The 25680-nt window shown below is 44.6% G+C and overlaps 1 protein-coding gene across 1 annotated transcript in view; it reads left to right on the forward strand.

The window, feature by feature from the left end:
- LOC142312896 (uncharacterized) overlaps window positions 1-25680 on the forward strand; it is a gene marked incomplete at its 5' end in the record, with an annotated part of 87029 nt that overhangs the window by 24567 nt on the left and 36782 nt on the right. Inside the window, 5 exon segments of the mRNA XM_075351882.1 lie at window positions 4564-4697; window positions 23489-23544; window positions 24032-24121; window positions 24251-24427; window positions 24509-24632. Of these exon segments, the coding sequence (XP_075207997.1) occupies window positions 4564-4697; window positions 23489-23544; window positions 24032-24121; window positions 24251-24427; window positions 24509-24632 (581 nt within the window).

Consider the following 25680-nt stretch of genomic DNA (forward strand, 5'->3'; position numbering starts at 1 on the left):
CTGCCAGGTCACGTTGCTGGTGGGATCGCTGGAGCGTCGCTTAGTGTGACATTTCACCAGCGACCTCCTAGCAACTTACCAGCGATCCTTATCAGGTTGTATCGTTGTTGGGATTGCTGGTAAGTTGTTTAGTGTAACTGGGCCTTTAGCCATTTGACCTTTCAGTTTCTTTGGACAGCAGCTCTGTACACATCTCTGTTCCAGGCTGTATCTTAGGTTTTTACAGGTATCTAGCTTGTTATGGTTTTCTTATTCAATTCTGTTGGTAGATTGTATATTGTAAAGGAATACTTTTATTTTATTTTTTTACATGTACTTAATGTTATTACTGTGTGATTCTGTAAGATATAGGTCAATGCATACTGTCTGCAAAGCTGACAAACTTGTTTCAGCTAAGAGCTGTTTTTTTTTTCCTTGGCTCCATAAAATGTTTGAATTGCTTGTTTGTTTGTTTGTTTGTTTTTTACCACATATGTGTAGTTTGCTATTTTTCATTTTGCTTATTACTAAGTTTTTTCTGAATAGAAAAAAAAAAGATTTCAATTTCATTTTTCTTTTTTGTTTCCAAACATGTTCCCATACAGTTTAGTAAGCAAAAGGTATAAAAATAATTGAGTTAGAGTATCTAAAATCAAGATTTAATAAACCGGGTCATAGTGACCCAGGAGCAATACAAGTGTATAGTACATGGGAACAGAACAGCAGAGTTAAAGCATTGGAGATCATTTTATCTGAACAGCCGATAATTGTCTGCACTTCTTTATAAGTTTTACCCTTTCCAATGAACATGTTGTCATGTTGCATGATGGACAATGGATGTATTAGATATTATTTATTTTTCATATGCTCAGTATAATTACTACCCTCTAGTGCCTACATTGCATATTACTATTCTATATTGATATTTTTACTGTTTATTACTGTGGGTACATAGCGAGTGGTTACAATTACCGTCATCATCTTTTGATACATATTTATTTGAGGCTATTATATACATACCTGGTGCTAATTAGGGGTGCATTGTGTTATCTTTTTCATATCAATTGTGCATCTGTCCTAGGATGGATGTTGTCGACCATTAACACAAAAACAATGCCAGGAGCTAACTGTGGAACGGATCATGAACTTTTGCCAGCAAAGATTAGAGTCCAGCTGCGCAAAAGGACTAGACAATCTGTAATTTCCAACTTCAATATCACCAACATACATGAAGTTTTTTTGGAACTGTCTGCACAACCGATTTATATCTCTGGACATCGATGAAAGGAATACTTAGGAATTATGGACACATACAGTCACATGAAAAAGTTTGGGCACCCCTATTAATGTTAACCTTTTTTCTTTATAACAATTTGGGGTTTTGCAACAGCTATTTCAGTTTCATATATCTAATAACTGATGGACTGAGTAATATTTCTGGATTGAAATGAGGTTTATTGTACTAACAGAAAATGTGCAACCCGCATTTAAACAAAATTTGACCGGTGCAAAAGTATGGGCACCCTTATCAATTTCTTGATTTGAACACTCCTAACTACTTTTTACTGACTTACTAAAGCACTAAATTGGTTTTGTAACCTCTTTGAGCTTTGAACTTCATAGGCAGGTGTATCCAATCATGAGAAAAGGTATTTAAGGTGGCCACTTGGAAGTTGCTCTCCTATTTAAATCTCCTATGAAGAGTGGCATCATGGGGTCCTCAAAACAACTCTCAAATGATCTGTAAACAAAGATTATTCAACATAGTTGTTCAGGGGAAGGATACAAAAAGTTGTCTCAGAGATTTAAACTGTCAGTTTCCACTGTGAGGAACATAGTAAGGAAATGTAAGAACACAGGTACAGTTCTTGTTAAACCCAGAAGTGGCAGGCCAAGAAAAATATCAGGAAGGTAGAGAAGAAGAATGGTGAGAACAGTCAAGGACAATCCACAGACCACCTCCAAAGACCTGCAGTATCATCTTGCTGCAGATGGTGTCAATGTGCATCGGTCAACAATACAGCGCACTTTGCACAAGGAGAAGCTGTATGGGAGAGTGATGCGAAAGAAGACGTTTCTGCAAGCACGCCACAAATAGAGTCGCCTGAGGTATGCAAAAACTCATTTTGACAAGCCAGTGACATTTTGGAAGAAGGTCCTGTAGACTGATGAAACAAAAATTGAGTTGTTTGGTCATACAAAAAGGCGTTATGCATGGAGGCAAAAAAACACGGCATTCCAAGAAAAGCACTTGCTACCCACAGTAAAATTTGGTGAAGGTTCCATCATGCTTTGGGGCTGTGTGGCCAATCTCGGCACCGGGAATCTTGTTAAAGTTGAGGGTCGCATGGATTCAACTCAGTATCAGCAGATTCTTGACAATAATGTGTAAGAATCAGTGACGAAGTTGAAGTTACGCAGGGGATGGATATTTCAGCAAGACAATGATCCAAAACACCGCTCCAAATCTACTCAGGCATTCATGCAGAGGAACAATTACAATGTTCTGGAATGGCCATCCCAGTCCCCAGACCTGAATATCATTGAACATCTGTGGGATGATTTGAAGCGTGCTGTCCATGCTCGGTGACCATCAAACTTAACTGAACTGGAATTGTTTTGTAAACAGGAATAGTCAAATATACCTTCATCCAGGATCCAGGAACTCATTAAAAGCTACAGAAAGCGACTAGAGGCTGTGATTTTTGCAAAAGGAGGATCTACAAAATATTAATGTCACTTTTATGTAGAGGTGCCCATACTTTTGCACCGGTCAAATTTTGTTTAAATGCGGATTGCACATTTTCTGTTAGTACAATAAACCTCATTTCAATCCAGAAATATTACTGAATCCATCAGTTATTAGATACAGTGCCTACAAGTAGTATTCAACCCCCTGCAGATTTAGCAGGTTTGATAAGATGCAAATAAGTTAGAGCCTGCAAACTTCAAACAAGAGCAGGATTTATTAACAGATGCATAAATCTTACAAACCAACAAGTTATGTTGCTAAGTTAAAGTTTAATAAATTTTCAACATAAAAGTGAGGGTCAATTATTATTCAACCCCTAGGTTTAATATTTTGTGGAATAACCCTTGTTTGCAATTACAGCTAATAATCGTCTTTTATAAGACCTGATCAGGCCAGCACAGGTCTTTGGAGTTATCTTGGCCCACTCCTCCATGCAGATCTTCTCCAAGTTATCTAGGTTCTTTGGGTGTCTCATGTGGACTTTAATCTTGAGCTCCTTCCACAAGTTTTCAATTGGGTTAAGGTCAGGAGACTGACTAGCCCACTGCAACACCTTGATTTTTTCCCTCTTGAACCAGGCCTTGGTTTTCTTGGCTGTGTGCTTTGGGTCGTTGTCTTGTTGGAAGATGAAATGACGACCCATCTTAAGATCCTTGATGGAGGAGCGGAGGTTCTTGGCCAAAATCTCCAGGTAGGCCGTGCTATCCATCTTCCCATGGATGCGGACCAGATGGCCAGGCCCCTTGGCTGAGAAACAGCCCCACAGCATGATGCTGCCACCACCATGCTTGACTGTAGGGATGGTATTCTTGGGGTTGTATGCAGTGCCATCCAGTCTCCAAACGTCACGTGTGTGGTTGGCACCAAAGATCTCGATCTTGGTCTCATCAGACCAGAGGACCTTGAACCAGTCTGTCTCAGAGTCCTCCAAGTGATCATGAGCAAACTGTAGACGAGCCTTGACATGACGCTTTGAAAGTAAAGGTACCTTACGGGCTCGTCTGGAACGGAAACCATTGCGGTGGAGTACGTTACTTATGGTATTGACTGAAACCAATGTCCCCACTGCCATGAGATCTTCCCGGAGCTCCTTCCTTGTTGTCCTTGGGTTAGCCTTGACTCTTCGGACAAGCCTGGCCTCGGCACGGGAGGAAACTTTCAAATGCTGTCCAGGCCGTGGAAGGCTAACAGTAGTTCCATAAGCCTTCCACTTCCGGATGATGCTCCCAACAGTGGAGACAGGTAGGCCCAACTCCTTGGAAAGGGTTTTGTACCCCTTGCCAGCCTTGTGACCCTCCACGATCTTGTCTCTGATGGCCTTGGAATGCTCCTTTGTCTTTCCCATGTTGACCATGTATGAGTGCTGTTCACAAGTTTGGGGAGGGTCTTAATTAGTCAAAAAAGGCTGGAAAAAGAGATAATTAATCCAAACATGTGAAGCTCATTGTTCTTTGTGCCTGAAATACTTCTTAATACTTTAGGGGAACCAAACAGAATTTTGGTGGTTTGAGGGGTTGAGTAATAACTGACCCTCTGAATAAACTTTTCACAATTTAAAAAAAAAAAAAAAAAAAAAAGAAATAACATTCTTTTTTGCTGCAGTGCATTTCACACTTCCAGGCTGATCTACAGTCCAAATGTCACAATGCCAAGTTAATTCAGAATGTGTAAACCTGCTAAATCTGCAGGGGGTTGAATACTACTTGTAGGCACTGTATATGAAACTGAAATAGCTGTTGCAAAAACCCAAATTGTTATAAAGAAAAAAGGTTAACATCAATAGGGGTGCCCAAACTTTTTCATATGACAGTATAAAGACTCTATTACTGAAGAAGACAGAAAATAAACAAGAGGCAGAAAAGATCTCCTGCAGCCATGCTTAATAGAAGAGACCCTAAGATCATCGAAGAAAGACTAATGGGAAAAGCAAAAGGTAACAAGCAGGACACAGACAACATCAGTAAGAGTAAGGAGAGCCATTCACGCAGACAAATAACTTTATTACCAGAAGATATGGACAGAGATAGAAAATGGACATCTGACGGACAAGACCAAGAAGGCATACAAAAGATACGACCAAAGTTTCAACCAAATAAAGACGCCAACAGGAACAAATTAACTGAGCCAGAATAGATCAAAAAAAGATGCAAAGTATACACGGAACATCACTACAAGAACGACTCAATGATACAGGAAGAAACGTACACTGATGATGATAGCAAAGCGAACATTTTAAAATATGAAGTTGTTGCCCTGATAAAGCTTTCGTCAAAAATCAAAGCCCCTGGATGTGACAATATTCCAATACAACTAATAATGGGGACCGGACGGCTGGTGCGTGGACAATGGCATGAAAGCCACTAATATTGCAGTGGGGTGGGAGACCCTCAAACTTTCCCAATCTGCGTGCAGTAGGATCTTGTATATAATTAGTATGCCCTACTGTCTGAAGAGATGCACAATGTATATCTGGCCAGTGAGGATTCAGGATAGGAAGCCTTCAGTATATTGGCTGTAAAAGTCAGTAAATGGTGAAATTCTAGGCCTCGGCCTAGCAGGAGTCTTGTGGTGAAGAGAAACTCCATATAATGTCTTCCCTCAGAGGAGACTCAGCCAGAACCCGCTCATTCCAGTTCTTTCCAGACAGAGGCTGGAGAATAGCTCCACCTATTGAGCCATGTGACCAAGAACTAGCCAATAGGATAACACCCAATGAACACTTCAGATTCTTTCACCAGTAGTTGGTGCTAGAACACAACAAATGAAAAATTCTTTACTTATAACATATAGCATAATATTACATATAAGTGAATGTACTTAAAGAAACAGACACAATCTGGACCGGGCCACTACATACTCCCCCTCTGAAGGTGAGCTGTCCTTGGCGATTGTGCGAGTGAAGGACTGCTAAGAAAGGAAGGAAATATATATTTAAAGCACAGTAACAAGGCAAGAATATGCAGCCAGATGGAAGAACAATAGGCAATGAACAAATGCAAAACATGAATGTGGTAGTGCCAATATGAGAGTCTCTTTCCGCAATATACTATTGTCCATATGAAAGGCTCTGGAAAGGCACTTTAGTGGCAACAAACAGTCCATAAGTCCATGGCTGTATACAGAAAATTGTGTAAATAATAAACAAGGTGCTTGGTATTACCCAGGTGCAGAGGCTTAAACATTACTAAACTGACTATTCAGCTAAATAAATAAACACTATTATATACTCATGGAAAAGGATATGACCTTTTAGTCTCTGTAGCGGGCTGGAAGTGTTCCTTTTGTGGTTCACTCTGAACGCCTCAACACTTGATCTTCCTCTTGAGCAGGAAAGATATTGTTTGCTGGATCAGGTGAAGTTGGCAGAGGAGCAGCAACTGGAGCAGGAACCAAGACGGGGACATATTGATAGCATGGAAGGATAAATTGAGTGTTGTAGAGGGACTCTCCCACAGTAGGTTGTCTGGTTGGTGTTTCCATTGCAGGAACTGGTGTGTAGACCTGCATGACTTGTGGAGGAGGTGATGACATCACCAGTAGATCCTCTTTGGTGCATAGCTTCATGCGGTTCCTGTGCACCATCTGTGGGGCCATTCCGGGTTTCTTCACTTCATAGACATCTGACTCAGGATATGGGATAGCTGTAACTGTTGTGAGGTAGCACGGTCGGCTGCGCAGCAGAAGACACGGGATCCAGGCATTAAGGTTCACAGCACACGGTTTTAATGTCCAAACAAAAGTCCATAACACAATACATGTCCTCTCCAGCAGAAAACTCAGGGAGTTCTGTTCACTCCCTCACACCCGGCACACCTGCCCTCGTTCCTGATTCTATTTAACCCTTCCTTCAGTCTGTAGGGAAACAGCATTAACCCTATAGTGGATTCACTTTCTATCATGGAGTGAGCACAACCTGGGCGAGACATACCGACCGTCATAGATAACCCCGGTCACAGTCTCACATACCCCCCCCCTCAGTTCAAGCGTGTGGGGTTGAACTCCAGCCATCAAACACGGGCCGCGGGACAAGGCATCGGCGTTGCCATGCAACCTACCGGCCCGGTGTTCAACCGTAAACCGGAAGTTCTGCAGAGAAAGGAACCACCGGGTAACCCGGGCATTCCGTTCCTTGGCAGACCTCATCCAGACCAGTGGAGAGTGATCCGTCACCAAGCGAAACTGCCGTCCCAGCAGGTAATAGCGTAGGGACTCCAAGGCCCACTTGATCGCCAGGCACTCCTTCTCCACTACGCTATAATTCCGCTCGGGAGGGGTGAGCTTCCTACTTAAGAAGGTGACGGGGTGTTCCTCCCCCTGAACCACCTGAGACAGCACTGCCCCCAGGCCGACCTCCGAGGCGTCAGTCTGTACTATGAACTCCTTCCGGAAATCAGGGTTGACAAGAACGGGCTGTCCGCACAGGACCCCCTTCAGGGCCCGGAAGGAGTCCTCGGCCTGCGGAGTCCAGCGCACCATGACGGACTTCTTGCCTTTGAGAAGGTCAGTCAAGGGGGCTGATAGTCCCGCAAAATCCTTTACAAACCTCCTGTAGTACCCCACGATACCCAGGAAGGCCCTAACCTGCTTCGTGGTCAGGGGTCTAGGCCACTTCTGGATCGCCTCAACCTTGTTAATTTGGGGCTTAATCACTCCTTGGCCTATCACGTAGCCCAAGTAGCGGGCTTCCGTGAGTCCCAATGCACATTTCTTGGGATTGGCTGTCAATCCGGCTGTTCGAAGCGCGTCCACCACCGCTTGTACCTGTTCCAAGTGGGTCTGCCAATCGGAGCTGTAAATAATGATGTCATCCAGGTACGCTGATGCATACGCCTGGTGGGGTTCCAGCACTAAGTCCATCAACCTCTGGAACGTGGCCGGAGCGCCGTGTAACCCAAAAGGCAAGACAACATAGTGGAAGAGACCCTCCGGCGTAACAAAAGCGGTTTTCTCCTTGGCGGACTCCGTTAGTGGCACCTGCCAGTACCCTTTGGTCAGGTCGAGCGTGGTAAAATATCGCGCCTGTCCCAGCCTATCAATCAGCTCATCCACCCGGGGCATGGGGTAGAGATCGAACTTGGATATTTCGTTCAATCTCCTAAAGTCATTGCAGAACCTTAAGGAGCCATCGGGTTTTGGTATTAGGACAATCGGACTAGCCCATTCACTCCGGGATTTTTCGATGACCCCCAGGCGTAACATTGTCTTTACTTCCTCCAATATGGCTTGTCGTCGAGCCTCCGGCACCCGGTATGACTTCAGGCGTACCTTCAGGTGGGGCTCGGTGACAATATCATGTCGTATCAGACTGGTCCTACCGGGCAGCTCGGAGAAGACATCGGGGTTCTGCTGAACCAACCGTCTGGCCTCTCGCCTCTGTTGCTTGGTGAGGGCTTCTCCAATCCTTACTTCCGGTTCGTCCTCTCCGGAGGTCGCTGGAGCCGGATGTGAACGACCCGAAGAGGAGGGAGGTGGGGAAAAAACAGCCATCAGGCTTTCCCGTTCCTGCCAAGGTTTTAATAGGTTGACATGGTATATTTGTTCAGGTTTCCGCCTACCGGGCTGCAATACTTTATAGTTAACCACCCCTACTCTTTCCTTTATCTCGTAGGGGCCTTGCCACTGAGCCAGGAATTTGCTCTCCGCCGTGGGGATCAATACCAACACCCGATCCCCGGGTTTAAAGGTCCGCACGGTGGCTTGTCTATTGTAGCGGCCGCTTTGCGCGGCCTGAGCCTCCTGTAAATGCTCCTTCACAATTGGCATGACCGCGCTTATGCGGTTCTTCATTCCTAAAATGTGTTCGATCACACTTTTATGGGGGGTGGGCTCTTGTTCCCATGTTTCCTTTGCCAGGTCCAACAATCCCCGGGGATGTCGCCCGTATAACAATTCAAAAGGCGAAAACCCCGTGGATGCCTGTGGCACCTCACGGATGGCAAACATCAAATAGGGAAGCATCATATCCCAGTCTTTCCCGTCTTTTGAAATCACCCTTCTTAGCATGGTTTTCAGGGTTTTATTGAAACGCTCGACTAAACCGTCCGTTTGAGGATGATACACAGACGTACGCAACTGCTTGATCTGGAGTAGCCGGCATAGCTCTTTGGTCACTTTAGACATGAATGGGGTCCCCTGATCCGTAAGGATCTCCTTGGGCAACCCCACCCGGCAGAACACAGCAAACAACTCCCGAGCTATAAGCTTTGCTGCAGTATGTCTGAGAGGTATCGCCTCGGGATACCGGGTGGCATAGTCAACGATCACTAGGATGTGTTGGTGCCCTCGAGCGGACTTTACGAGGGGCCCCACCAGATCCATCCCTATCCGTTCAAAAGGGACTTCTATAATGGGTAACGGTACCAACGGACTGCGAAAATGGGTCAGGGGTGCAGTAAGCTGACACTCCGGGCAGGTTTCGCAGAACCGTTTTACCTCCCCAAAGACCCCGGGCCAATAGAACCTTTGCAATATTCGCTCCTGCGTTTTCTTGACCCCTAGGTGACCACTCATCAGGTGTTTATGAGCCAAGTCGAGGACCCGCCGGCGATGCGGCTGGGGCACCACCAACTGTTCTACCCCTACGCCCCGTATTTCATCTACCCGGTAGAGTAAATCCTGCTTAAGAGCGAAATGGGGGTACCTTACCTGGGCACCGGGCAGCTGTGCCACCCCGTCAACTACTGTCACCCGACTCCGGGCATGTATTAACGTAGGGTCCTGGAGTTGGGCTGTCCCAAACGTATCCGGGGACGCCTCCAACTCCGGGATGGGCTCGACCGTCTCAGCCTCTCCTGCCAATACCTCTAGGGGCGACCTATCGGGTTCACACTCTGTCCCTATCATGGTGACCCCTACGGCAGGTGTCCCGGATTCAGGATTGTAGGGCTCAGGTCCCGGATCGACCAATATCTGAGGGGACTTAGGGGGTCCCCTCCATAAAGTCCAAAAATAGGGCAGATCCCTTCCTAGGATCACGTCATAAGGAAGAGTGTTAAGAAGTCCCACCTCATGTTGCACCTGACCGCAAGGTGCTGTGATGGTGACAATCCCCGTGAGATAGTCGCGGCGGTCCCCATGTATGCAAACCACCCCCACGGTGCGTCCTGTGGCCTTTACTTTAGCTCTCAAGGTGGATCGCACAAGGGTCACTAAGCTTCCGGAATCCAACAATCCTGTAACCGGACATCCATTCACCTGTATTTGGCACAAGTGGGGCTCTGTCTCTGGGGAGACCAGGTCAGCGGTACACACCACCTGAGCATACATTGAACCCCGCCGGGTAACCCCACAATCCATGGGCTCCGTGGTGAGTGGACACTGGGCTTCCATATGTCCCACCCGCTGGCACCGCCAACATCTAATGGGGACGGAAACCCCCTTGACGGGTTGTCGTTTAGGGTACAGAACCTTCCGGACCTCAGGAATGGCGGCCGCGGCCTCAGACGCAGGGCTGTGGAGTCGGAGTCGTGGAGTCGGAGTCGGAGTCGGAGCTCATTTTGGTGGAGTCGGAGTCGGAGTTGGAGTCGGTATAAAATGCACCGACTCCGACTCCTAAAATATATAATAAATTGGGGACAGGAGTGCAATGCAGAATGTGCTGAATATTTTACTAAATAATAACATTTAGTATAATGCTTATATTTAAGTGAAAAATTTATTGTAGTATAATGTGAACATCAGACATTTAATTGTTTTTATGATACAATAATCAAGATATTTGGATAGAACATAAAATATTTATTGGATACAACTTTAGAACACAAAAAACTAATAAATTGTAAATATGTAATATTATATATATATACACAGTGTATATACACACACAAGATATATATGTAATCTACTGTATATTACATAGTGTATTACATATTTACAATTTATTACAGTTTTTTGTGTTCTAAAGTTGTATCCAATAAATATATTTTATGTTCTATCCAAATATCTTGATTATTGTATCATAAAAATTATTAAATGTCTAATGTTCACATACACATATTCATGTACTACAATAAATTTTTCACCTAACTATAAGCACTATATGTAGGAGTCGGAGTCGGAGCCGGAGTCGGAGTCGGAGCCGGAGTCGGAGTCGGTGCAAGAGAATTTGAGGAGTCGGAGTCGGAGTCGAAGGTTTGGCTTACCGACTCCACAGCCCTGCAGACGGGACGGTAGGGGACTCCTGTACCGTTGTCAGCGGTGGGTCCTTGGCCCTAGGCTTGGAGGGGCCGGACCGACGGGCGGTACGCAAAGGCTCAGTGTCCCGTATCAAGTCCTGCGTAGCCACATGCCGCTCTACCAGGGACACTAATTGGTCCAGGGTACTCGGGTCACCCTGTCCGACCCATCGTTGAACGGTGACGGGTAAAGTGCGCACAAAACGATCCACTACTACCCTTTCCACCATTTGCGCCGGGCTCAGAGTGTCAGGCTGCAACCACTTTTTTACAAGATGCAACAAGTCATAGGCCTGGGAGCGTACAGGTTTGGCTTCCTCAAAGAACCACTGATTTACCCGCTGAGCCCGTACATAGGTATTCACCCCCAACCGAGCCAGTATTTCGGCTTTCAGGGTCACATAGTCAATGGCGTCCTCGGCACAGAGGTCCAGGTACGCTTTTTGGGGTTCCCCCGTCAGATAGGGCGACAATACCTCAGCCCACTGCGGGGTCGGCAGCTTTTCCCGCTCGGCCACCCGCTCAAACACCGCCAGGAACGCTTCCACATCATCACCCGGGGTCATCTTTTGCAACGCTTGTCTCACCGCTTTCCGGACGCTGCCGTCGTCACCCGGTCCCGGGGTTGTTGCTGCCGGTCCGGCACGGATCAACTTGGCCAGGAGAACCATCTGTTCTTGGTGCCTTTTTTCCTGCAATTGTAAGGCTTGCTGCTGACGTGCATTGGCCTGCTCCATCTGTTCTTGGTGCCTTTTGTCCTGCACTTGCAAGGATTGCTGCTGACGTGCATTGGCCTGCTCCATCTGTTCTTGGTGCATTTTGACCTGCACTTGCAAGGATTGCTGCTGACGTGCATTGGCCTGATCCAACTGTTCTTGGAGTTTTTTTTCCTGCACTTGCAAGGATTGGAGCAGGTGTGCATTGGTCTGTTGCTGCTGTGCATTAGCCTGAGCCAAATGCTTTAGTATGTCCTCCATGGCGTCGCCGGGTTTGGGCTGTAGTATAGCCGCTCGAATCCAGGACATGCGCAGCTGGGTCACCAGGGATGGATGCTACACCTCACCGGCTGTCATGCCCGCATTCTCCACCATATGTGAGGTAGCACGGTCGGCTGCGCAGCAGAAGACACGGGATCCAGGCATTAAGGTTCACAGCACACGGTTTTAATGTCCAAACAAAAGTCCATAACACAATACATGTCCTCTCCAGCAGAAAACTCAGGGAGTTCTGTTCACTCCCTCACACCCGGCACACCTACCCTCGTTCCTGATTCTATTTAACCCTTCCTTCAGTCTGTAGGGAAACAGCATTAACCCTATAGTGGATTCACTTTCTATCATGGAGTGAGCACAACCTGGGCGAGACATACCGGCCGTCATAGATAACCCCGGTCACAGTCTCACACTGTGTATGGCTCTGTTTCCCAGAGTGAATCAAGTTTTCCTGTACAGTGCTACTTCTTTAGCCATACCTTGTCTCCAACTTGAAGTGGGGAAGCATTAGCTCTTTGATTGTAGCTCTCTTCTTATTGACGGTGAGCTTCACCCATGCGGTAATCAACAATCTGTTGGGCTTCGTGTATTCTTCGCTGATGCTCTGAGACCCAATCAGTTTTTGGCAGGGGATTGATCACGTCAGGGACTTGGATTCCAAGAGAACGATCTTTTGGAGCTGACCTTGTCTTCCAAACATCAGATAATATGGCGAGTAGCCTGTAGAACAGTGGACAGTATTCTTGTAGATTTCCACTAACTCGTCAAGCAATTGAGGCCATTCAGCTTGTTTGGTAACAGACGCTGTTCGCAGCATATTGATGAAGGTCTGGTTGACTTTCTCGCAGAGGCCATTCCCTTGGGGATGATAGGCGGTTGTTCTCAGCTTTTTGCATTCATGGAATTGGCAGAGTTCTTGAAATAATTGTGACTCCAAGGCAGATCCACGATCTGTGAGGACTGCTTCAGGGCAACCGTAATGTCTCACATATTCATGGTAGAAGGTGATAGCTGTAGTCCGAGCTGTAAGGTCTTTTACTGGCACAACAGCAACCCACTTAGTATAGTGATCCACCATGGTTAAGGCATACGTGTAGCCTGAACGAGTTGGTGCTAGCTTCACATGATCAAGAGCGACTAGCTCGTTTGGTTTCTGAGAATGGATTGGATGAAGAGGAGCTCTGGCATCTTTCTTACCGACTTTGGTGAGGTTGCAGGCTGGACATTCACTACACCAATTTTCTATGTCTGACCGCATCCCAATCCAATAGAAGCATTGGCGTATGGTGGCTTCAGTTTTGTGCACGCCAAAGTGCCCAGACTGGTCGTGGTAGGCATCAAGAACAATTCTGGCATGTCGGCGTGGGATTAGAATCTGATGTAGCCTTTCACCTGAAACCGGGTCTAGGGTATTGCGCAGGATCAAGCCCTTTTGAATGAAGAGTCTTTTGCGCTGTCTCCAGAGACGATTAAGCTCAACATCAGGACATCTTCTACGTCGTCTGACAGGTATTCTCCCAGTGGTCAGTTAATCATAGATTTTTTTTTTTTTATATAATGCTGATTACTTTGGTACGGCGGATGACCGGTAAATATACACCTCTTTGTAGGTCTACTTGTTACCAGGGTCTCATGTGTCAGACTTATCTTTTGCCATCCCATTGCCTTGTTTCCTTTTTCTCCCTCCCCCCCCTTCCCCTTCCCCTGCCCTCCCTCCCCCCTCCATCACATTTTCAGTTTGCAAATCAATTCATGAATTTCTGTACGATATCATCATGTCCTTATTTCGGCCATACTTTGCCAGGGGCCATGTTCCACTTACTTATTTAATAGATACATCTGTCTGTTTACCGCTCGGAGTGCTCTGTGTTCAGATTGTACATGCATTTGCGTGCACGGGTGCACACGTACATGCGGATGCATGCTCTCTGTTTTATATGCACATGTTGCTATATATATAATTTGTGCTGCTATTAGGATCTACACATAAAATCAGTCCTTTGCTTATTCTGCCACAGAGATCTAGATGCATCCGCATTTATCATTACTAAACGTATCTATTCATGGTTGCCTGTGTGTTTATTTTTATCATGTTGATACTGGTTATATCTTTATTACCTCCTCTATATGTGTCACTACCTCTTATGTGTGATCTCGACTCATTGCCTGGGGTTTTTTTTTTCTGTGCTGGTGTTGCCACGCTCTGCTATAGTTGCTATGGACGCTAGCTTCCTGTTACAGCGTTCTGCTGCCTCAACATTTTTGTCCACTCTGTCCCACCGTAGTACTTAACTGCATATGCACTACACATGGTGCCGTTCAGCCACACACTTTCTGAGCTCCGGACCTTACAGGTTTGTGCACTTTCCTTAATGACTATGTGTATTTAATATGCCGGTTCTTTGTATACCATTGCACTTGCCTTGAGGAAGCCGCTTAGGCGGCGACACGCGTCGGCCTGCCTGCCCTGGGCATATTTTTGCTTTATTTCAGTGCCTGTCCTTCATTGCCATCATTGGTCATTTGGGGTATTTATCCTTAAACCAGGTGCTTTTGTAGTTCCTTGTCAGCATTAACCCCTTGGTACTTACATGGGTTATACACATTGCACTTTATGATGCAGGTTCAGGGATTGTATTAAGGTCATTTATTTTGTTATTCCTATTCTGAGACCTCCTACTCAGATTCATTTCTTGCGTATTTGTAATTTATGCTTTGTATTATTGTATTTCATTATTTGCGCAAATTGTGTACCTGTGACCCTCCCTCCGTACTATTATATTTACTATCCCCTTCTTGGAACATTGCATATATCTGGCTGATTTATGTTACTTCTATTGCTCCTGGTTGTCCAGACCTAACATTGTTGGGCATTCAGCATTATATATTGGCACTTTTTCTTTACAGCATTTTTGATTAATCTACTCATGTATGTAATTATTACCGTTATGTGATGCTGTTGTGATTTTTTTGCCCAGGGCACTCCTGCCTCCACCTCTGGCTGTTTGCATGTTTTGCACCTTTTTAAATGTTTTTAAAATTGGTATACAATAAAGGCTATTTTATCTTATACTTTTGGTGTGCATCTGATCCATGTGTGGTTGCTTTTTCTCTCTTGTTGCGTTCACCCACTCTACCGCACCAGATAGCACCCCTTTGTTATCATCCCTTAATCTCTCTAGAATGTTAGTGCGCTCCTATCAACTTCTATGCTTAATCATAGATCTCACCTAGGACACGAGACTCATTTTGAAGAGTTTGCCATCTCGATGGATCTTGGAATAGGACAGGTTTCTGTTGAGGAACTTCATCAGTTTGTGTAGCAGCAACAGCATTTTGTGTAGCAAACCTTTGATAGAAGGGAGGCATCACAACATCTTCCCACAGATCTTCCTCAGGAGGCTTTTCTCCTTCGGGCAAACGGGATAACACATCGGCATTGATGTTGATCTTGCCACTGCGATACTTAATATCAAAGCAAAAGTTTGCCAATCTTGAAGCCCATCTCTGTTCAAGAGCACCTAGCCATGCAGTATTAAGATGAGAGAGAGGATTATTGTCCGTGTAAACTGTGAAGGGTGTAGCAGCGAGGTAATCTTTGAACTTCTCGGTGACTGCCCACACGAGATCTAGCAGCTGTAACTTGAATGAACTGTAATTGCTATCGTTTTTCTCTGCACCTTTCAAGCTTCGGCTGGCATATGCAATGACTCTCTCTTTGTCATCCTGGACTTGTCATAGTACCGCTCCGAGGCCTTGGTAGCTGGCATCCGTGTAGAGACGGAAAGGATGGCGGTAGTCAGGGTACGCCAGTATTGGAGGTGAAGTCGATAGACTTTTCAACTTCTGAAAGGCAGTTTCTTGACGCTCAGACCAATTAATTGGAAGTCTTTTGTCATAGTTTTCTTTAGGGCAACCCCGTAGCAGCTCTGTAAGAGGTTCTGCTATTTGCGCAAAATGAGGTATGAAGCGGCGGTAGTAGCCCGCAAAACCTAGAAAACTTCTGACTTCTTTGACGATTCTTGGGGTGTCCCAGTTGTTCACAGCTGAGATCTTTTCAGGATCAGGCTGGATACCTTCGGCACTTACAACATGACCAAGGTAGTTGACCTTCGGCTTGAGCAGATGGCACTTTGACGGTTTTAGTTTCAGTCCATATTCAATGAGTACCTGGAATACTTCTGCAAGGTGGCATAGGTGATCTTCATAAGTGCAAGAGTATACGACAACATCATCAAGATATAACAGAACGCTCTGGAAGTTGAGGTGACCAAGACATCTTTCCATGAGTCGCTGAAATGTAGCAGGGACGTTGCATAACCTAAACGGCATACCGTTAAACTCAAAGAGTCCCATTGGGGTGGTGAAAGCTGTCTTCTCTCTATCCTCAGGAGCCACGGGTACTTGTCAGTAACCACTGGTTAAGTCGAGAGTGGAGAAGTATGCAGTTGAGCCAAGAGCGGTGATGGATTCTTCAATCCGTGGGAGAGGATAGGCATCTTTGTGTGTAACGTTATTCAACTTCCGGTAGTCGACACAAAATCTGATGTTATCATCCTTTTTCTTCACCAGGACAATGGGTGCAGCCCACGGGCTTTGACTTTCTTGGATGACTTCAGAATCCTTCATCTCCTTTAACAGCTTCTTTACTTGTTGATAGTTAGCAGGAGGTACTGGACGGTGTCTTTCTTTGATAGGAGGATGATCACCTGTGTTGATCTTGTGCTGGATCAGAGTAGTTTTGCCAAAGTCAAGAGGGTGCTTGCTGAAAGCTTGGCTGTGTCGCTTAGCAAGTTTAGTTACACCATTGATGTATTCCATAGGAGTGTTAGCATCTCTAACATTAAGTTCATTCCACCAGAAGGTAGTAGGTGTATTAGAGCCTTTGGGAGTGGCTTTTAACGACTTTTGATGAGCAAGTGTCTCTTCATCTAGGATGTCTTCTGGATCAAGGCTATACAGTTGAGCAACTGAATTAAACTTGTATAGCTCGATGGCTGCATCACTTATGTTGATTAGCCGTACTGGTACTCTACCGTTTGAGATGGTGACAATACTTCTGGCAGCTTTTACCAGGGGCTGTCCTTCAATCTGGATGGAGTCAAGAAGAGCTACATAGTCCTTGTTGTCAATTCCTGGTCGAGCTCGACACCAGACTAGAGTTTCGCTGTTGGCTAACAGGGTAACTGGTCGTGCGTCGGTGATACGCACACCGCAGATCTCACCTTTACTGTTGGCAAACTTCTGTTGGGCGCAGAGCACTTTGATAGACCGCTGAACAGCTTGCCTGTAAGGGGGAGAAGCAGAAGGGAGAGAAGCATGCAAGGCAGCGAGCAATTCAGTAAACACATGGCGAATGACATTCATGCCTAACACTACTGCTGTTGTATATCCCTCAGCCTCAGTAACAATTACACCTTGACCTGGTAACTTGCGATCACCAATTTGGATTGTGGGTTCCCAGTAGCCTAGCTGGGAAATAGGTTGACCATTACTTGCAATTAAGTCTAACTTTGCTTTACCCACTGGATTCAGGAGATCAAAGTCCCAAATCTTTTAAAAGGCTTGTCGCTCAATTGTGGTGACTTGTGAACCAGTGTCCACTAAAGCTTCTAGAGGTACACCATCGATCCATATGGTTATATACGGGCATTTGGAGATGAACCGGTAAATCCATTGTGATTGTCCCTTTGGGCCCTTGGATTCACCTCCCGAGGGGCGGCCCTTGGCCTCGGGGGTGGCCCGTTTAACTTATAACATTGATACTTGTAGTGCCCAAGACGCTCACAATAAGTACAGTACACACAATCACCAGATGGAGGCCTTCCAGGAGGGGGTCTATCAGGACTCTGCCTACTAGAACGTGGCTCTGGGGAAAATGTCCGGTTTACAGATGATTCACATGATGCAGGGGGTTGGCCTTTTAGCTCCTTTAACCCCTTCAGCCCCTGGGCACTTTCCGTTTTTGCGTTTTTGTTCTTTTGCTCCCCTTCTTCCGAGAGGCGTAACTTTTTTATTATTCCGTCAATCTTGCCATATGAGGGCTTGTTTTTTTGCGGGACGAGTTGTACTTTTAAATGAAACCATAAGTTTTACCATATAGTGTACTGGAAAACGGCAAAAAAAATTCCAAGTGCGGAAAAAATGCAAAAAAAAGTGGGATTGTACAATAGTTTTTGGGATATTTTATTCACCGTGTTCACTATATGGTAAAACTGAGGTATCTATGTGATGCCTCAGGTTGGTGCGAGTTTGTAGACACCAAACATGTATAGGTTTACTTGTATCTAAGGGGTTAAAAAAAATTCACAAGCTTGTCCAAAAAACGTGGCGCACGTTTTGCGCCATTTTCCAAAATCCGTAGCGTTCTCATTTTTCAGGATCTGAGGCTTAGTGATGGCTTATTTTTTGCGTCTCGACCTGACGTTCTTAACGGTACCATTTTTGCGCAGATGCTACGTTTTGATCGCCTGTTATTGCATTTTGCGCAAAATTTGCGGCGACCAAAAAACTTAATTTTGGCGTTTGGAATTTTTTTGCCGCTATGCCATTTACTGATCAGATGAATTGATTTTATATTTTGATAGATCGGGCATTTCTGAACGTGGCGATACCAAATATGTGTGTATTTTTTATTTTTTTAACCCTTTAATTTTCAATGGGGTGAAAGGGGGGTGATTTGAACTTTTAGTTTTTTTTATTTTTTTTAATTTTTTAAAACTTTTTTTTTTTTTACTTTTTTTTTTATTTTACTAGTCCCCCTAGGGGGCTATTGCGATCAGCAATCCGATCGCTCTGCACTATCTGCAGATCTCAGCTACAGAGCTGAGAACTGCAGATTTGCTGCTTCACTTTCAATGCCGACTGTATTCCGGCATTGAGAGGAAGTGAGTCATGTTAGCTACAGGCGTCATCACATGACCCTGTGCTACCATGGCAACCGCCGAAAGTCACGTGATCATGTCACGTGACTTCCGGTGGGGGCGGGGTAAGTCACTGTCATGGCGGCGCCCATATACATATCGCTGCCAAGACTTTGGCAGCGAAATGTAAGGGGTTAATGGCCGCGGGTGGAAGCGATTCCACCCGCGGCTAGCAGGCACACATGTCAGCTGTTGCTAACAGCTGATATGTGCGCGTCTCGCCGCCGCCTGCCGGCGGCAGGGGGCGGGGCTTACCAGCACTCCATCCATGACGTACCCAGTACGTCATGGGTCGTTAAGGGGTTAAGGCTTGGCATACAGATTCAAGGACTTGGACAAGTGTATCTGTGCTAGGAGGTGCATGACTGAGAGTAGGGGCTTGCACAGACTGTGTGGCCTGCATAGGGGAAACAGTTGAAAGATGAGATACAGTAGAAATTCCAGCAGCAAGGTCTGAGGAACGAGGCACAGGAGCATAGCTGGTACAAGGTGAGTCATTACCCACTACTCGCAGGGCTAGAGCTTTAAAGTCTAAGAAAGTCATGTTTGGATTTTGTGCTGCTAGCATGCGGGGTTGACTTTGTACTAGCCTGGAGTCCAAACCTTCTATGAATCTGTCAGTGATTATGTTTTCTGCAGCAGCAGGATCTACAGTGTCTATTTGCTGTAAAGCCCTGTAGGCAGACTGAAGGGCTAGTGCGTAGTCCCTAAGAGTCTCACCTGGTCCCTGACATCGGTTGTAAAATTTGAGACGAACCTCGGTGGGTGATTGGCGTTCAAATTCTTTTCTCAGGCGGGTGAGGATCTGTTCTACATTGGTTTTCTCAGTAGATGGCCAGGAACGGACTTCCTCAGCAGCTGGTCCATCAAGCTGTCCCAGGAGAAGTTGTACCTGCTGATGGGGAGAAAGTGAGAAAAGCTCAAGAGAATACACAATCTTTTCTTTGAACCCAGCAAGGGTATGAGGATCTCCTCTGTAGCTTGGGAGACTAGAGGTTCCAATGACGAATGGCATGCTGGTAGTCATGACAGGGGCTGGAACTGGGTTGGCGGCATTAGCCCGTTCCACTGGAGCACTAGCTGCTTATGATGATGATACAGAGTTAACAGACTCGGCCTGGTCATTATGAAGAGGTTCAGACATTTTGGTGATGAGGCAAGTACTGTCTCTTTCAGAATAATGATGACACTGTAGCTTTAAGGGATGCACTATTAGGTACCAACACAGTCATTAAGATGGAAGGCTCCCCCTCTTTAATATAGCACTGCTCTCAATGAGGATTTGCACTTATTTGAGTAACTTGGAAGGCAGGAGAGTAGAAGAGCTAGTGCAGGTGCTGTTAACCCCAGTATAAAACAGAAAACAGTCTTTGGCAGAATTCACTGGCAAGATAGAGGTTAATGAGCAATGCTGAGACTTATAGTGCAGTAAGAGAAGATAGGCACAGAGGAATGATCCTGTTCGTGACGACAAATTCGACCTTTGTAAGGGCCCAGGGACAGAGGACCTCAAATGTTCTATATGTCACAGTTGCTGTTCTGGCACAAGGGTGCAGGGGCCATGTTCCCTGGGTGGTCTACAAGGCCCTGATGTTCCCTGCTATCCACCCCCACACAGTATCCACAGCTGATGGACAGTCCACAGACACGGTCTTGGGGATAACAGTTGCTTTAATACAGCAGGAACAAAGGAAAACAACATGGAATATACAGTATGTTTCACGGTCTTTTGTGGGTAGGCCACGGCAAATACAGCTTGGTGTTGAATGCTGAAGTGTAATTAGGGTGCTGTAGCTTTAAGAGCACAATTTGCTTCAGATGTGATACTGGTATGCCTTTAGAAGCAGATTCAGAGTCTCTTGAGCTTAGAGGGTAGATATAATAAGATTTTACAGACCTGGAGTCCTGGGGTTAATTTCACTGCTAGTTCAGACACGTGCAGTACATGTAAGCAAATGTAGATAGTTGCCCAGCGCGCTATGGGGACCGGACGGCTGGTGCGTGGACAATGGCATGAAAGCCACTAATATTGCAGTGGGGTGGGAGACCCTCAAACTTTCCCAATCTGCGTGCAGTAGGATCTTGTATATAATTAGTATGCCCTACTGTCTGAAGAGATGCACAATGTATATCTGGCCAGTGAGGATTCAGGATAGGAAGCCTTCAGTATGTTGGCTGTAAAAGTCAGTAAATGGTGAAATTCTAGGCCTCGGCCTAGCAGGAGTCTTGTGGTGAAGAGAAACTCCACATAATGTCTTCCCTCAGAGAAGACTCAGCCAGAACCCGCTCATTCCAGTTCTTTCCAGACAGAGGCTGGAGAATAGCTCCACCTATTGAGCCATGTGACCAAGAACTAGCCAATAGGATAACACCCAATGAACACTTCAGATTCTTACACCAGTAGATGGTGCTAGAACACAACAAATGAAAAATGCTTTACTTATATGTAATATTATGCTATATGCTATAAGTGAAGGTACTTAAAGAAACAGACACAATCTGGACCGGGCCACTACACTTACATCAACCAAGAAGCAACAGTTTGAATGGAAAATGGTGATACGGAATGGTTCAAAGTAGAGTGAGGCGTTAGACAAGGATGCTTCCTGTCATCATGTCTCTTCAGTTTATATGCAGAAGCTATTTTCAGGAAGGTTGGACTTGCCAAAAAAGAAGTCAAAATTGCTGGACGAATCATCAACAATCTTTAATAAGCAGACTATACAACATTGATGGCAACAAGCATAGATGGAATGAAGGACATATTATGGAGTGTCAAGATCGAAAGCTCGAACATGGGACTCCTACTCAATACCAAGAAGACAAAGATATTGACTACCGACAGGTGCAACCGATACACATTTGAGAAGGACAGCGATGAACTGGAAGTTGGGAAGAACTTCAACCTATTAAGCTCAATGATCAATTAAGATGCAGTGACGACAATAGAAAGCCAGTAGGAGAATAGCTATGGGGAACTCAACAATGGTTCTCAAATCGAGTAACATTTCACTGGTGAGGAAGACTTGGCTCGTACATAGTCTTGCCTTTTCTGTAGTCACATACACCATGTGCAGAATTATTAGGCAACTTGTATTTTAGAGGATTTTTTTATTATTGATCAACAACTATGTTCTCAATAAAGCCAAAAGACTCATAAATATCAAAGCTTAATATATTTGGAAGTTGGAGTGGGCTTTTTTTTAGATTTGGCTAACTTAGGAGGATATCTGTTTGTGCAGGTAATTATTACTGTGCAGAATTGTTAGGCAACTTAATAAAAACCAAATATATTTCCATCTCACTTGTTTATTTTCACCAGCTAAACCAATATAACTGCACAAAATTTAGAAATAAACATTTCTGACATGCAAAAACAAACCCTCCCAAAATTTGTGACCAATATAGCCACCTTTCTTTATGATGAAACTTAACAGCCTACCATCCATAGATTCTGTCAATTGCTTGATCTGTTTACGATCAACATTGCGTGCAGCAGCCACCACAGCCTCACAGACTGTTCCGAGAGTTGTACTGTTTTCCCTCCCTGTAGATCTCACATTTTATGAGGGATAACAGGTTCTCTATTGGGTTCAAATCAGGTGAACAAGGGGGCCATGTCATTATTTTTTCATCTTTTAGACCTTTACTGGCCAGCCACGCTGTGGAGCTTGCATGTGATGGAGCATTGTCCTGCATGAAAATCATGTTTTTCTTGAACGATACCGACTTCTTCCTGTACCACTGCTTGAAGAAGTTGTCTTCCAGAAGCTGGCAGTAGCTCTGGAAGTTGAGCTTCACTCCATCCTCAACCCAAAAAAGTCCCACAAGTTCATCTTTGATGATACCAGCCCATACCAGTACCCCACCTCCACCTTGCTGGCGTATAATGGTTATGTGTTCATAACCATTATAGCAGGAGCCTAGCTGCCCATACATGGAGGTTTGTAGTCCAAATAGTGGCATTTTGCCCAGATACGGATGTTTTTAACCTAGATAGTGGCATTTAAGTTAGGTTCCCGGAGTACAGAGATATACCTTGCCGTTGGTTTCCGGGCTTACATGCATTGGCCAATACATAAACTAAATATCTCTCTTTTGCAGTAATGCAGTGCCATATTTTCCCTTGTACATTTTTGGCTTTTTCAGTGTGCGACTGTATGCATTTATAGTTACTATGTTTTTTTCAGTTAGCACCTGTTTACATTTGTTGGATGTGCGGGTCAGTTTTTTGATATTTCTACTCACACAGACTGGGCCCGCCGCGGTGATGTCAGGTGAACAGGAAGTTGACTTGACATCACCGGATCCCCGAGGTCACAGAGCCTGGGGTTCAGGAGATGGGGAAGAGCGTTCCGCAATAGCGTCGCTCACAGGCACTATTGGGAACACAAGGTATTTCAGAGAAACATTGTTTCTCAACATAACATCGATGTAGCCAATAATAAATATGGGTGAACCACTCCTTTTAAGTCCTCATAGTTCAAGGTCAAGCTGAAGGCCTTTAAAAAATAAATAAAAGGCTATTGGATAGCCATTGGTTTAGACCCTTGCTATAAAAGTAAAATGGGATAATTTTTCTGGCTTCTGAAAAGGAGTTGAAATTGGGAAATTGGCAATTCAGGAAAAAAATATTGTTTATAATATTATTAGTTTTTATTGTTAAAGGTAGTGATAAGATGGTTTTGGAGAATCCCAGAACTTACAGCAAGTGGTTGGATGCTGTAAAATAGATGAAATAAGATACTGAGGTGATGCATGATAATGGCGTCCACCCTTGTATAACTTCTAGTGAACTAGATGGATAGTTATATGTGGGTTATTACTGCACTGTAAAATTGGTTGCAGCAGTGACACCAATATGTATGAGACCTATGATGGCCTTCAGCAATCATGTGCCATATATGCTGTCAACACCTTTTGTGGATAGTAATTAGGCAAAATGTTCATATGAAGGTGTTACATGCTTTGACATGGCATTGTCTTTACCTATAGAGTGGCTTTGATAAGATATTCAACTCGTTTTAAGGTTCATATCACAAGAGAAAGTACCTCATATTGCCTCATATGTTTCTCGTTTTTATCTCCAGTAATTGTATTATTACATGGGATCTTTATGATGTTACATCACCTCATCGTCTTCCCATTCAGGTCCCTACAATATTGGATCTTCTCGGTGGAGATCTTCTATATAAGTGAATACTCCTGATTGACCCATCAAGAATGGATAGGGACAGGGACAAGATGGTGGAGAGGATATTACACCTCACCCTAGAGATCCTCTTCCGGCTTACTGGAGAGGTGAGAGATTCTGATGACGTCACATTACATCATTCTTATCTATGGGAATAACAGATGGAGAGAACTGGAGAGGTGAGGACTCTGGAAATGTCTGTAGTGAGATTTATTAATGTGTCTCTCCATAACCAGGATTACACAGTAGTGAAGACCTGTAGTGAGCGCTGTCAGGACCCTGTGTCTGAGGAATGGGGAAGATTCCTCAGCCCAATCACAGGTCTTCCACCTCACCCCCTGATACATGAGGACATCAATGACCAGAAGATCCTAGAACTCACCTACAAGATGATTGAGCTGCTGACTGGAGAGGTAACTCTGGTGGGAATGCTGGGACATTATACAGTAACGCTATGAAGGGATCGTGGAGATGACGGTATAATTGTTTTTCAGGTTCCTATAAGGTGTCAGGATGTCGCCATCTATTTCTCCATGGAGGAGTGGGAGTATTTAGAAGTACACAAAGATCTGTACAAGGACGTAATGATGGAGGTTCCCTACCCCCTCACATCACCAGGTAATCAGACTAAATTCCTTTCTTTTTAATTTATACTGAAGTGAAGCTAGGCTTTTGGAATATAATTTTTAATAAGTTATTTTACTTCTCTTGTACAATCAAAAATCATAGAGTAAGTAGATAAATATAAAATATATTCACGTTCTTTCCCTCAGCCATATTGGAGGCTTCTGTGACGAATACAAACATACATTTACCTTTTATTTAGGCTGTGTAAGGAGGTATCATCATAAAACCTGGATCCATCAACAAAAATGTCAGTTCAACAACAGCTTGGGACTCATCTGAGGATGGATTCGCAAACATCTGTAATATGGATATAATAGTATAGACCCTCTCATTTCAAATCCGGTGTAGGTTTAGGAATAAAAGTGGCTGGATTCAAGACATTGCATTAAGAAATATCAAGTTCTAAGGTGCCAGAAGTCCGAGTGTTCAGCTATCGTTTCTGTGTATCATTTGATAGATATGAGTGAATCTCATAAAATTTGTTTTGGGTAATTTTGCATATATTGATAAATTGGCTGGCAGATTCAATTCAGTCTAAATGAAATCTGAACAAAATCTCTTTTGACCCCAAAGCATAATAAACAGAGGGATGTAAGGGGGGGTAAAATCTAAATTCAGAAAATATTTTTTGCTCGATACGCAAAAAAGAACCTCTCATATAGCCCCATTGATGTAAAAATTAATTCAGAAAATAGCTACACAAACCGAATTTGTTTCACGACTTAAAGGGAACCTGTCACCTAGAATATGCGTTCTGACCTATCAGCAGACGCATGTGTGCCCTAATAGCAGCTCCCTACCCATCCCTGTGCTGTAAAATTGTATAATATGAAAGTATTAAAAACCGTTTTATTACCTTCATATTTCGTGTGTAAATAGCAGGGAATGTTGTCACAGGGGGGGCGCCTTGCTCTATGGACGTCTGCATATTTCCGTGGTATCACGCCCCTGTGGGTGTGATACCATGCAGTGACGTCCCCATCGCTCATTCTATCCTGCGTGCATTGCAGCAGGCTTCTTTTCCAGGTGTTCAATCGCC

Source organism: Anomaloglossus baeobatrachus, chromosome 5 (genome assembly GCF_048569485.1).
Source record: "Anomaloglossus baeobatrachus isolate aAnoBae1 chromosome 5, aAnoBae1.hap1, whole genome shotgun sequence".
In the NCBI taxonomy this organism is placed as follows: domain Eukaryota; kingdom Metazoa; phylum Chordata; class Amphibia; order Anura; family Aromobatidae; genus Anomaloglossus; species Anomaloglossus baeobatrachus.